This window comes from Oncorhynchus keta, chromosome 3 (assembly GCF_023373465.1).
Source record: "Oncorhynchus keta strain PuntledgeMale-10-30-2019 chromosome 3, Oket_V2, whole genome shotgun sequence".
In the NCBI taxonomy this organism is placed as follows: domain Eukaryota; kingdom Metazoa; phylum Chordata; class Actinopteri; order Salmoniformes; family Salmonidae; genus Oncorhynchus; species Oncorhynchus keta.
Window position 1 is genome coordinate 10543329 of NC_068423.1, and position 14157 is coordinate 10557485.

Sequence of the window (14157 nt, forward strand, 5' to 3'; positions counted from 1 at the left end):
TGTCAGCTTCATTAAATAGTACCCACAAAACACCAGTCTCAACGTCAACAGTGAAGAGGCGACACTGGGATGCTGGCCTTTTGAATGGTAGTGTATATTTGTTTTCATATTTTCAACACTTATAGCCAATGACATTCATATTCTAACAATCTAATAAATACATTTCATATGTGCTATTGGGAAGAATAATATTTTGGTTGTTTATGAAGGTCTTAGGTAACATTAGAATACTAAAAGAACAATTAATTCAAAGAACATAATTGAACAGCAGTATACAAGTACCAACTCTTGTTAAATAGTGCGTAAACAATTGTAAAGGATGAATTGCATGAAGAAATATTATTGGAAATAAATCCATGTAGAAATGTATCCACAATAGTGTAATTCTACAAAGTCCAGGCCAATATTTTTCACTAGGACTTTGTAGATTTACACTATTGTGGCTAAATTTCTACATGGATTTATTTCCAATAATATTTCTTCATGCAATTCATCCTTTACGCACTATTTAACAAGAGTTGGTGCTTATGTTTGTACACATTGTGGGTGGATATACATCTGATGCATATGCTAAAGGTGACGCCCGGCAACGTTCTCTAGCGGGTACTTATAGGCTGAAAGCCAGGCGGTTTAGTGTTAAAAAGCCATAGTGTACCCTTACAAAAACGCCGTAACCGAGGCACTTTCAAGGGTATATGACTGCGGTAGATATACTTTAACTTCAATGCCCGGCCCTAGCGGTCATAATAAGACCATTATTTTGCATTGTGAATTGACGTGAAATTTTATGACTTTATCTTACCGTTTTAAACCAAAAATCTGTTTAAACCTTAAGGAAAATTGTTCATTTGTCACATCTGTGGTCGAACCCCCAACAGGTCTGAACTGTCTTCACAGACAGGGCTGGGATTATCTCCTTGTCTGTGGGGCTGAATATATTACAATACCAATAACCCTGTAACACCAACAGAGAAACCCCATGCAGTCTTTGCTATATCAGGGGTCCCCTGCTAATATTAACCTAGTCATATCTATGGGCTAAACAGAATCTTTCAGCAGAACCTTAGAAACCTACCAACCTACCAACCATTTTGGACCTCCTCTCCATTTCTTCCTAAAAATAACAATTTCTTGCAGATCTTTTCTCATTTGGTAGATTTTTTTTGTTTCATAGAAGGTACATGGAGCTAGCATATTTGGAGGTAGGCCTATATGGAGTTGGCAACATGTACATGTTACAGTGCAATTCTCACCTTGGAACCCAAGTCAAACTTGAATTTGCTATTGTCCTCCTCCACTTTGTCCCCTGAGGCCATCTCCTTGGTCTTCATGGCACTGTACAGCACTGAGGTGATCTTCAACATCTCTTTCACAGCGTAGCCATCAGCCTGGTACAGACGCTTTGTGTTCACCTTGATGTGAGCCTTTGTTGCCTGGAATCAGGTGAAAACACGTTTTGAGTTCCCCTCTTAAAATCCTGTTCGCCTCGTAAACTACACATTCCCTTATTTTCTAAAGACGATAGCGCTTAAAATTAAAGTGGCCTTGTAGAACAGTTACCACAAAATAATAAGATATACGATAGACAAATATGGGAGGTCTCAAAATAAGCAAAATATTGACAAACAGACAAATAAATTAAACAAACGGAGTGGCTGTGAATCCAACTTCTCTGGACCCCTCTTCCCGACAGCTAAAGGTCCCTAAGCTTCGGTGCATATACTTGACACACGGTCTCTGCTCTACTGTACCCTGGCGAATGGTGCCCAATTAACAAAGTAAGACCAAGGCTGACGGGACTTTAGCTCTGGGGAAAAGGGATCCAGGGAGGCGAGATGCGGGCGCAGCCTCTGCTTTAAACAAATGACAATGCATCTTTACCATAAATTGGGCCACTGCCTTTATGAAGAAAATCCTGTCTGTCTCCGTGTCCACGTCACTCGGTATGTCCATTTGCGGTTCATATCTGTTGGAATGACAGAAACGTGCGATACAATAACAATCATTGCAGCAGTGTGCTGTATCGTGTGCTTTTGGCAGAAGACTAGCCACTGCATTTGTCAGACTTCACCTATTTATCACCTTTTCACAAGCCAAATGAGAATTTCTGCCACCAGGGTAAAGTTGGGGGTCCTGAAGTTCTCCATGGATATCAAGCGAGGATAGCCCAGAGCCCGCATCATTTCTGTGAAATCTGTCAAGAGATGGTTATTTGCATTATAATGAGATCCACTAACTACTTTCTGCTGGCTGATACACAATAAGTTGGAAACCAGTAGAAAAAGGTAACTAGTGTCATGATGACTGGACCAATAGTTTTTTTAACCTATCTGCTACCATAAATAGCAAGAAAGCTAGATTACTTTGGCAGATAGCCACCCTGTATTGCAAACCTTAGGAGAAACATCTTGTTTTCATCACGTAGCTAACGTTACCTAATGTTAGAGTATCACAGTATGAGTCATAATACCCATAAAACCTAGTGTTCAAACACGGAAATGGTTCCAATAGTCCCCCCCATAAAAAATGTTTCCCTTAGGGGATTTCACAACCACTTCAAATAAGGTCTGTGTTGTGTAGGCTTACCCTAATGTGATATTTTGATAAGATTTACATGGTTCTCTGACAAGGTGAATTTTATCATCAAAACATTTGCCTCAATTTACCCTATTTTAAAAAAAATGTGGCTAGTCTATACATTCCTGTCGCAAACGTCATGTCACAAACATGGGCCATGACGATCTTGATAAGACTGCAAATGTCTCTGAATCTCTGGATTAACTATCTTGTGTTACTGAAACCTGTTTAAAATGGACAATTCTGTGAACTGTGTTAGGTAGTTTAAGTTTACACAATAATTGTTATCTAGCTAGCTCATGGTTGCTAGCTAGATAGCAACATTAACCTGGCTAGATGGCTACACTAGATATTAGTCATTAAAACAAGTTGATCATTCTTTCGCTTTTATAAACCATCAGTCTAGCTTGCTAGTTAACGAACTAGCTAACTTAGATGGTAAAGAGGTATTCCTGATAATGTTTGTTTGTGTCTATGGGTGAGTACTTCAGGTACTACTTGGCCTGTTTTTGGCATAATTGGTCAAGCTCATTACATTTTGTTGGGAATCATTGATGGACAGCAATATTCAAACCTCGTCTCTAATTTTCAAACAAATTTAAGTCTCGACCACTCAGGAACACTCAACACTTCTTGGAAAGCCATGCTGGTGTGTCTTTGGCATTCAAATTTGTGTAATTCTTGTGTGAAAAATAAAACTATCCCAGGGCTAGGTTTTCAGAAGACTGAAGGGTTTCCTCTAACTTTTTACCTGGGCTTTGCTCCTTTCATATTTATTTTGATCCTGACAAACTCCCCAGTCCCTACTGATGACAAGCATACCCATAACATGATTCTGCCAACACAATTCTTGAAAAAAAGAGAAGGTTTGATTTGATTGGATTTGACCCAACCCTGTAGTTCCGGTTCCGGTTCCGGTTGGAGCGAGCGGTCGCATTCGCACTTCGCTCTGCAGGTTGTATAACTTTTTCATTACATTTCATTACAGTACAACGGTTGATTTGTCTAATCTTAGCAATTCTTCTTAGCTAGCTACATAGCCGTCCTTGTATCAGAGATAATTGCATAATTATCGTATTTCGTCGCCCTAACGTAGCCTTCACTGCTATTCGCCCAGGAGCTAGCAAACGCTAGCTAACGCACACAGATTAGCATCACTGTAGTGCTATTCACTCAACTGTACGACTTGATTAGTTTACTGTTAGCTAGCTACATAATCTTAGCCATTCTTCTTAGCTAGCTACATAGCCGTCCTTGTATCAGAGATAATTGCATTAATTATCGTATTTCGTATTTCGTCGCCCTAACGTAGCCTTCACTGCTATTCGCCCAGGAGCTAGCAACGCTAGCTAACGCACACAGATTAGCATCACTGTAGTGCTATTCACTCAACTGTACGACTTGATTAGTTCAGTGTTAGCTAGCTACATAGCTGTCTTTGTTTCCAAGATAATTGTGTAGTTTAGTGTGTGTAGCCTTGGAGTGATTATCTTAATTCACTGAGGTTCGCTAGCCAGCTATTTGTCGTCCTTAACGTAGGAGACTCTGCTAGCTAGCCAACAGCTAACAGCTAACAGCTAGCCAACGTCACCACACGTTTACTGATTCGAATTCAATCACCGGTCAGGGAGTATCACATTTTTCATTTCATTACAGTACAACGGTTTGATTTGTTTGATCGTAGCTAGCTACATAGCTAGCTACATAGCCGTCTTTGTTTCAAAGATAATTGTGTAGTCTAGACCGATTTCCTAGGTTAGCTAGCCAGCTATTGTCGTTCTTTTAACTCAACGTAACGTAAACAACACTGCTAGCTAGCCAGCTAGCCCCCGAACAGCAGCACTGTAGAAATTATTACACTCAACGGAACGAGTTGTTTAGTGTAGTGTCAACAACGCAGCTACTGCCAGCTAGCCTACTTTAGCAGTACTGTATCATTTTAATCATTTTAGTCAATAGATTCTTGCTACGTAAGCTTAACTTTCTGAACATTCGAGACGTGTAGTCCGCTTGTCATTCCAATTTCCTTGCATTAGCGTAGCCTTTTCTGTAGCCTGTCAACTATGTGTCTGTCTATCCCTGTTCTCTCCTCTCTGCACAGACCATACAAACGCTCCACACCGCGTGGCCGCGACCACCCTAACCTGGTGGTCCCAGCGTACGACCCACGTGGAGTTCCAGGTCTCTGGTAGCCTCTGGAACTGCCAATCTGCGGCCAACAAGGCAGAGTTCATCTCAGCCTATGCCTCCCTCCAGTCCCTTGACTTCTTGGCACTGACGGAAACATGGATCACCACAGATAACACTGCTACTCCTACTGCTCTCTCCTCGTCCGCCCACGTGTTCTCGCACACCCCGAGAGCTTCTGGTCAGCGGGGTGGTGGCACCGGGATCCTCATCTCTCCCAAGTGGTCTTTCTCTCTTTCTCCCCTTACCCATCTGTCTATTGCCTCCTTTGAATTCCATGCTGTCACAGTTACCAGCCCTTTCAAGCTTAACATCCTTATCATTTATCGCCCTCCAGGTTCCTCGGAGAGTTCATCAATGAGCTTGATGCCTTGATAAGCTCCTTTCCTGAGGACGGCTCACCTCTCACAGTTCTGGGCGACTTTAACCTCCCCACGTCTACCTTTGACTCATTCCTCTCTGCCTCCTTCTTTCCACTCCTCTCCTCTTTTGACCTCACCCTCTCACCTTCCCCCCTACTCACAAGGCAGGCAATACGCTTGACCTCATCTTTACTAGATGCTGTTCTTCCACTAACCTCATTGCAACTCCCCTCCAAGTCTCCGACCACTACCTTGTATCCTTTTCCCTCTCGCTCTCATCCAACACTTCCCACACTGCCCCTACTCGGATGGTATCGCGCCGTCCCAACCTTCGCTCTCTCCCCCGCTACTCTCTCCTCTTCCATCCTATCTTCTCTTCCCTCTGCTCAAACTTTCTCCAACCTATCTCCTGATTCTGCCTCCTCAACCCTCCTCTCCTCCCTTACTGCATCCTTTGACTCCCTATGTCCCCTATCCTCCAGGCCGGCTCGATCCTCCCCTCCCGCTCCGTGGCTCGACGACTCATTGCGAGCTCACAGAACAGGGCTCCGGGCAGCCGAGCGGAAATGGAGGAAAACTCGCCTCCCTGCGGACCTGGCATCCTTTCACTCCCTCCTCTCTACATTTTCCTCCTCTGTCTCTGCTGCTAAAGCCACTTTCTACCACTCTAAATTCCAAGCATCTGCCTCTAACCCTAGGAAGCTCTTTGCCACCTTCTCCTCCCTCCTGAATCCTCCCCCCTCCCTCCTCCCTCTCTGCAGATGACTTCGTCAACCATTTTGAAAAGAAGGTCGATGACATCCGATCCTCGTTTGCTAAGTCAAACGACACTGCTGGTTCTGCCCACACTGCCCTACCCTATGCTCTGACCTCTTTCTCCCTCTCTCTCCAGATGAAATCTCGCGTCTTGTGACGGCCGGCCGCCCAACAACCTGCCCGCTTGACCCTATCCCCTCCTCTCTTCTCCAGACCATTTCCGGAGACCTTCTCCCTTACCTCACCTCGCTCATCAACTCATCCCTGACCGCTGGCTACGTCCCTCCCGTCTTCAAGAGAGCGAGAGTTGCACCCCTTCTGAAAAAACCTACACTCGATCCCTCCGATGTCAACAACTACAGACCAGTATCCCTTCTCTCTTTTCTCTCCAAAACTCTTGAGCGTGCCGTCCTTGGCCAGCTCTACCGCTATCTCTCTCAGAATGACCTTCTTGATCCAAATCAGTCAGGTTTCAAGACTAGTCATTCAACTGAGACTGCTCTTCTCTGTATCACGGAGGCGCTCCGCACTGCTAAAGCTAACTCTCTCTCCTCTGCTCTCATCCTTCTAGACCTATCGGCTGCCTTCGATACTGTGAACCATCAGATCCTCCTCTCCACCCTCTCCGAGTTGGGCATCTCCGGCGCGGCCCACGCTTGGATTGCGTCCTACCTGACAGGTCGCTCCTACCAGGTGGCGTGGCGAGAATCTGTCTCCTCACCACGCGCTCTCACCACTGGTGTCCCCAGGGCTCTGTTCTAGGCCCTCTCTTATTCTCGCTATACACCAAGTCACTTGGCTCTGTCATAACCTCACATGGTCTCTCCTATCATTGCTATGCAGACGACACACAATTAATCTTCTCCTTTCCCCCTTCTGATGACCAGGTGGCGAATCGCATCTCTGCATGTCTGGCAGACATATCAGTGTGGATGACGGATCACCACCTCAAGCTGAACCTCAGCAAGACGGAGCTCCTCTTCCTCCCGGGGAAGGACTGCCCGTTCCATGATCTCGCCATCACGGTTGACAACTCCATTGTGTCCTCCTCCCAGAGCGCTAAGAACCTTGGCGTGATCCTGGACAACACCCTGACGTTCTCAACTAACATCAAGGCGGTGTCCCGTTCCTGTAGGTTCATGCTCTACAACATCCGCAGAGTACGACCCTGCCTCACACAGGAAGCGGCGCAGGTCCTAATCCAGGCACTTGTCATCTCCCGTCTTGATTACTGCAACTCGCTGTTGGCTGGGCTCCCTGCCTGTGCCATTAAACCCCTACAACTCATCCAGAACGCCGCAGCCCGTCTGGTGTTCAACCTTCCCAAGTTCTCTCACGTCACCCCGCTCCTCCGCTCTCTCCACTGGCTTCCAGTTGAAGCTCGCATCCGCTACAAGACCATGGTGCTCGCCACGGAGCTGTGAGGGGAACGGCACCTCAGTACCTCCAGGCTCTGATCAGGCCCTACACCCAAACAAGGACACTGCGTTCATCCACCTCTGGCCTGCTCGCCTCCCTACCACTGAGGAAGTACAGTTCCCGCTCAGCCCAGTCAAAACTGTTCGCTGCTCTGGCCCCCAATGGTGGAACAAACTCCCTCACGACGCCAGGACAGCGGAGTCAATCACCACCTTCCGGAGACACCTGAAACCCCACCTCTTCAAGGAATACCTAGGATAGGGTAGGTAAGGGTAAGTAATCCTTCTCACCCCCCTTCTCACCCCCAACAAGATTTAGATGCAAGTGGCTGTTCCACTGGTTGTCATAAGGTGTATGCACCAATTTGTAAGTCGCTCTGGATAAGAGCGTCTGCTAAATGACTTAAATGTAATGTATGTAAATGTAAAGTGGCTGTTCCACTGGATGTCATAAGGTGAATGCACCAATTTGTAAGTCGCTCTGGATAAGAGCGTCTGCTAAATGACTTAAATGTTAAATGTTAAATGTTAAATGTTAGTTTTTAAATTTAGGCCAGAAAGTATATTTATTTGCTGTGTTGTCTTGCAGTATTACTTAACAGCCTTGTTGTAAACAGAATGGATGATTTGGGGTGGATTTTCTAAAAACAGCCTTCTTTCTTTTCACTTTGTGAAAAAAAAAAGTTAAGGGGTGCAGACTTTAGGCACACTTGGGTTCAGATTACTTGTATTTTGCTAAATTTGTACCTTGTAAACTGTACACACGCCAACGTCTGCCCAGCGTCCACTCGAATCTTGTTCCACTGTAATCAATAGTGAGCGTAAATTCAATCACTCACATCGATATTGTATGGAAATCGATGGAGCTGGGACAATTCGCTGTCGCTACATGTGCCTTTTGTGCTCTTCTAAAAGACAAACCTCAAAGAACTCAGGTATGATACAAATACGGTGCATTCGAAAAGTATTCAGACCCCTTGACTTCTTCCACATTTTGTTAGGTTAAATTTCATGTGTTCCTCATCAATCTACACACAATACTCCACAATGACAAAGTGAAAATGGTTTTGTAATTTATTTTGCAAATGTATTACATTTAAAAACAGATAACTTATTTAAATAAGTCAAGTATTCAGACCCTGTGCTATGAGACTCAAAATTGAGCTCAGGTGAATCGTGTTTCCATTGATCATCCCTAAGATGTATATCCAACTTGATTGGAATCCACCTGTGATAAATTCAATTGATTGGACATGATTTGGAAAGGCACATAACAGTCTATATAAAAGATCCAACAGTTGACAGTGCATGTCCGAGAAAGAAAAAGTTTCAAGGAATTGTCCGTAGAGCGCCGAGACAGGATTGTGTCGAGGCACAGATCTGGGGAAGGGTACCAAAAAAAGGTCTCCAAGAAAACAGTGGCCTCCAACTTTCTTAAATGGAAGAAGTTTGGAACCACCAAGACTTTTCCTAGAGCTGGCCACCCAGCCAAACTGAGCCATTGGGGAGAAGGGCCTTGGTCAGGGAGGTGACCAAGATGCTGATGGTCACTGACAGAGCTCCAGAGTTCCTCTGTGAAGATGGAAAAACCTTCCAGAAGGACAACCACCTCTGCAGCACTCCACTAATCAGACCTGTATGGTAGAGTGGCCAGACGGAAGCCACTCCTCAGTAAGACACATGACAGCCAGCTTGGAGCTTGCCAAAAGGCACCTAAAGGACTCAGACCATGAAAAACAATATTCTCTGGTCTGATGAAACTAAAATTGAACTCTTTCGCATAAATGCCAAGTGTCAAATCTGGAAGAAACCGGGCACCATCCCTACGGTCTAGAATGGTGGTGGCAGCATCATGCTGTGGGGATGTTTTGCAGCAGCACGGACTGGGAGACTAGTCAGGATCGAGGGAAAGACGAACAGAGCAAAGTACAGAGAGATCCTTGATGAAAACCTGCTCCAGAGCGCTAAGGACCTCAGATTGGGACGAAGGTTCACATTCCAACAGGACAACAACCCTAAGCACACAGCCAAGAAAACACAGGAGTAGCTTCTGGAAAAGTCACAAAAACCATCAAGCGCTTTGATGAAACTGGCTCTCGTGAGGACCGCCACGGGAAAAGAAGACCCAGAGGTAACTCTGTTGTAGAGGATAAATTCATTAGAGTTAAATAAACTTCAGATTGCAGCCCAAATAAACTCAGCAAAAAAAAGAAATGTCCCTTTTTCAGGACCCTGTCTTTGAAAGACAATTCGAAAAATCCATATAACTTCACACATCTTCATTGTAAAGGATTTAAACACCGTTTCCCATGCTTGTTCAATGAACCATAAACAATTAATGAACATGCATCTATGGTACGGTCACAGACGGTAGGCAATTAAGGTCACAGTTATGAAAACTTAGGACACTAAAGACACCTTGCTACTGACTGAAAAACACCAAAAGAAAGATGCCCAGGGTCCCTGCTAATCTGCGTGAATGTTCCTTAGAGATGCTGCAAGGAGGCATGAGGACTGTAGATGTGGCCAGGGCAAAATATTGCAATGTCCGTACTGTGAGACACCGCTACAGGACGGACAGCTGATCGTCCTCGTTACACGTGGTCTGCCACTGCAACACCTGCACAGGATCGGTACATCCGAACATCACACCTGTGGGACAGGTATTGGATGGCAACAACAACTACCCAAATTACACCAGGAATGCACAATCCCTCCATCAGTGCTCAGACTGTCCGCAATAGGCTGGACTGAAGGTTTGTAGGCAGGCCCTCACCAGACATCACCGGCAACAACGTCACCTATGGGCACAAACCCACCGCCACTGGACCAGACAGGACTGGCAAAAGGTGCTCTTCACTGACAAGTCGCGGGTTTTGTTTCACCAGGGGTAATGGTCAGATTCGCGTTTATTGTCGAAGGAATGAGCGTTACACCGAGGCCTGTACTCTGGAGCGGGATGGATTTGGAGGTGGAGGGTCCGTCATAGTCTGGGGCAGTGTGTCACAGCATCATCGGACTGAGCTTGTTGTCATTGCAGGCAATCTCAGGGAAGACATCCTCCTCCCTCATGTGGTACCCTTCCTGCAGGCTCATCCTGACATGACCCTCCAGCATGACAATGCCACCAACCATACTGCGCGTTCTGTGCGTGATTTCCTGCGAGACAGGAATGTCAGTGTTCTGCAATGGAAAGCGAAGAGCCCGGAACTCAATCCCATTGAGCACGTCTGGGACCTGTTGGATCGGAGGGTGAGGGCTCGGGCCAATCCCCCAAGAAATGTCTGGGAACTTGCAGTTGCCTTGGTGGAAGAGTGGAGTAACATCTCACAGCAAGAACTGTCAAATCTGGTGCAGTCCATGAGGAGGAGATGCACTGCAGTACTTAATGCAGCTGGTGGCCACACCAGATACTGACTTACTTTTGATTTTGACCACCATTTGTTCAGGGACACATTATTCCATGTCTGTTAGTCACATGTCTGTGGAATTTGTTCAGTTTCTGTCTCAGTTGTTGAGTCTTGTTATGTTCATACAAATATTTACACATGTTAAGTTTGCAGAAAATAAACGCAGTTGACAGTGAGAGGACGTTTCTTTTTTTGCTGAGTTTACATGATTGCATATCTGTTATTTCATAGTATTGATGTATTCACTATTATTCTATAATATAGAAAATTGTCAAAATAAAGAAAAACCCTTGAATGAGTAGGTGTGTCCAAACTTTCGACTGGTACTGTATATATATTTTTTTTTTTAAGAAACTCAGTTTGGCTTTCAATTTACTCTAGAAAGTTGTAATAGTACAATGCACAAGGTGCACTTTTGAAATCGGGTAATGCATATTCAGTTTCTCTTGTCATGTCAGTCATTGCATACCTTTATTTATAACACTCTAATGAATACACATTAGACCTGGCAAAATGCAGAGAATTGCAAGAAAATATGCTTTAAAATAGGAACATTTTCTCTGCCCCCCATAACAAAATGTGTAGAATTGTAGGAAACAAGCTTTGAACCTGCAGAATGTTCACTCAGCCAACAAGAGGGGTGTGAACAGTTTGTGTCATGAACAGTGCTTGTGCCAATAGAAATAGATATGGCAAGGGCGCAAGATGTTCCCCAATGCTGGAAGGGGGCTTGAATGAAAAAGTTTGGGAACCCCTGTTCTATAGAGCTCGCCAGCTTGTCGTCTTAAAAAACAGAAATTAGCATATTATATATATATATATATATATATATATATATATATATATATATATATATATATATATATATATATATATATATATATATATATATATATATGTATATATATATATATATTTCACCTTTATTTAACCAGGTTAACCAGTTGAGAACAAGTTCTCATTTACAACTGCAACTTGGCCACCAAGATGAAGCAAAGCAGTGCGACAAAAACAATAACACAGAGTTACACATAAACAAACGTACAGTCAATAACACAATAGAAACATCTATGTACAGTGTGGGCAAATGTAGAAGAGTAGGGAGGTAAGGCAATAAAGAGGCCATGGAGGCGAAATAATTACAATTTAGCATTAACACTGGAGTGATAAATGTGCAGATGATGATATGCAAGTAGAGATACTGGGGTGCAAAAGAGCAAGAGAATAAGTAACAATATTAATGCTTAGCAGGACAGGAAAATTATCTAATTCACACACTTATCAAGAGATCATTCCAGGTCATCCCTACGGCCTCTGATCTGGTGGACTCACTAAACCAGTGGTGGGCAAACTGTTTGGCTCAGGGGCCAAAATCGGGATTTTGACATTCAATTGAGGGCCGCATTTTTTGGATGACCAATTGTTAGTTAAAATCAATTTGCTGGGGCCTTCCGAGTGGCGCCTCAGGTCACTACAGACCAGAGTTCGATCCCAGGCTGTGTCACAGCTGGCTGTGACTGGGAGAGCCATGAGACGGCGCACAATTGGCCCAGCGTCATCTGGGGTAAGAGAGGGTTTGGCAGGCTGAGATTTCCTTGTCCCATCGCGCTCTAGCGACTCCTGCGGCGGGCCGGGTGCATGCACGCTGACACGGCCGCCAGGTGTACGGTGTTTCCTCCGACACATTGGTGCGGCTGGCTTCCGGGTTAAGCGTGCCTTGTGTCAAGAAGCAGTGCAGCTTGGCTGGGCCGTGTTTTGGAAGACGCAAGGCTCTCAACTAGATGTTGAACGATTAATTAGGGCAGACTTCAAGTTTTCATAACAATCGCAAATCGGTATTTTTGGGCGCCAATATTGCAGATTATTATTTTAAATTTTTTTTTTTTTTTTACACCTTTATTTAATCTTTATTTAACTAGGCAAGTCAGTTAAGAACACATTCTTATTTTAAATGACGGCCTAAGAATGAGGCAGAACGACAGATTTTTTACCTTGTTGGATCGGGGGATCCAATCTTGCAAACGTACAGTTAACTCGTCCAACGCTCTAACCACCTGCCTCACAAGGAGCCTGCCTGCCTGTTACGCGAATGCAGTAAGCCAAGGTAAGTTGCAAACTAGCATTAAACTTATCTTATAAAAAAACAATCAATCAACGACTGTCATTGCTCCAATGTGTACTTAACCATAAACACCAATGCCTTTCTTAAAATCAATACACAAGTACATGTTTTTAAACCTGCATATTTAGCTAAAAGAAATCCAGGTTAGCAGGCAATATTAACCAGGTGAAATTGTGTCACTTCTCTTGCGTTCATTGCACACAGAGTCAGGGTATATGCAACAGTTTGGGCCGCCTGGCTCTTTGCGAACTAATTTTCCAGAATTTTATGTAATTATGACATAACATTGAAGGTTGTGCAATGTAACAGGAATATTTAGAGTCATGGATGCCACCCGTTAGATAAAATACGGAACGGAATAAACGTTTCGTTTTCGAGGTGATAGTTTCCGGATTTGACCTAAGGCTCATATTTCTGTGTGTTTAATATAGTTAAGCCTTTGATTTGATATTTAATAGAGCAGTCTGACTGAGGGGTGGTAGACAGCAGCAGGCTCGTAATAGTCAAACGTATATGGTTTAGAGAGAAATAGTCGATGCGTTATAATTCCTGTAATAACTTGCGGCTGAACTTGAAAGGGGTTCCTTCGTTATTTTACCGTTCATGTCTTCCATAGAGAATGTCTTGATCTACTTCAAATAAGGTCTGTGTTTCGTGCTTAAACCGCCCCAGCGTTCTGATACCCGTGTAAATCTCAGTAGGATAAGGTAACGTTTGTCAAAATATTTTCAGAAATCCACTCTACAAAAAAAATGATCTTCACTTATATTTTGCCAATATTGATCAGAGTTACCTTGTCCTATGGATATCTACACAGTTACAGAATTGGCAATGTGGTGTAAGCCTAGACGAAACACAGACATTATTTTAAGTGAATCTAAAAATATCCTATGGAATAAATTAATGAAGGAACCGCTTTTTAGATTTTGCGAGAAGGTGTCATGGGAATTATGACTCGCACTTTGGTAGTCAATTCTTACCATGTCCATTATTAAAATAGGATTTCCTGCATATAGAAATTACAGTTTTTGTTTTCAACCCCCCAGCAAAAACATAGAGAGGCTCCTCCAACCCTTAAGTCACAGACTTATTTTAGTATTAATTGGAATGCCATCAGAGGATGGACTGTTTAAAGTAAGACCGGAATGGAGTCCAAGCCTCATCAAACAGTTTGGGGTTCCCACGTGAATTGAATTGCATTTTTTCTAGTTTCAGAGAGCACAACACATCCCTCACCCAATATTTATAAGATGGGGGAGCTGCCATCTTCCAGTTCTGTAGTCTTAGCCGTCTAGCTAAGAGTTGTATAAGCAACAGTGTCCGAC

General features: G+C 43.9%; 1 protein-coding gene across 2 annotated transcripts in view; it reads right to left on the minus strand.

Moving 5' to 3' along the window:
- Window positions 1–14157, minus strand: part of cluap1 (clusterin associated protein 1) — a 35208-nt gene that overhangs the window by 15748 nt on the left and 5303 nt on the right. For both annotated transcript variants that reach the window (XM_035748325.2, XM_052488648.1), the window contains exons 3-5: window positions 2083–2194; window positions 1882–1966; window positions 1254–1433 (exon numbers count right to left, since the gene is read on the minus strand). In XM_035748325.2, the coding sequence (XP_035604218.1) occupies window positions 1254–1433; window positions 1882–1966; window positions 2083–2194 (377 nt within the window). The remainder of the gene's footprint in view (window positions 1–1253; window positions 1434–1881; window positions 1967–2082; window positions 2195–14157) is intronic.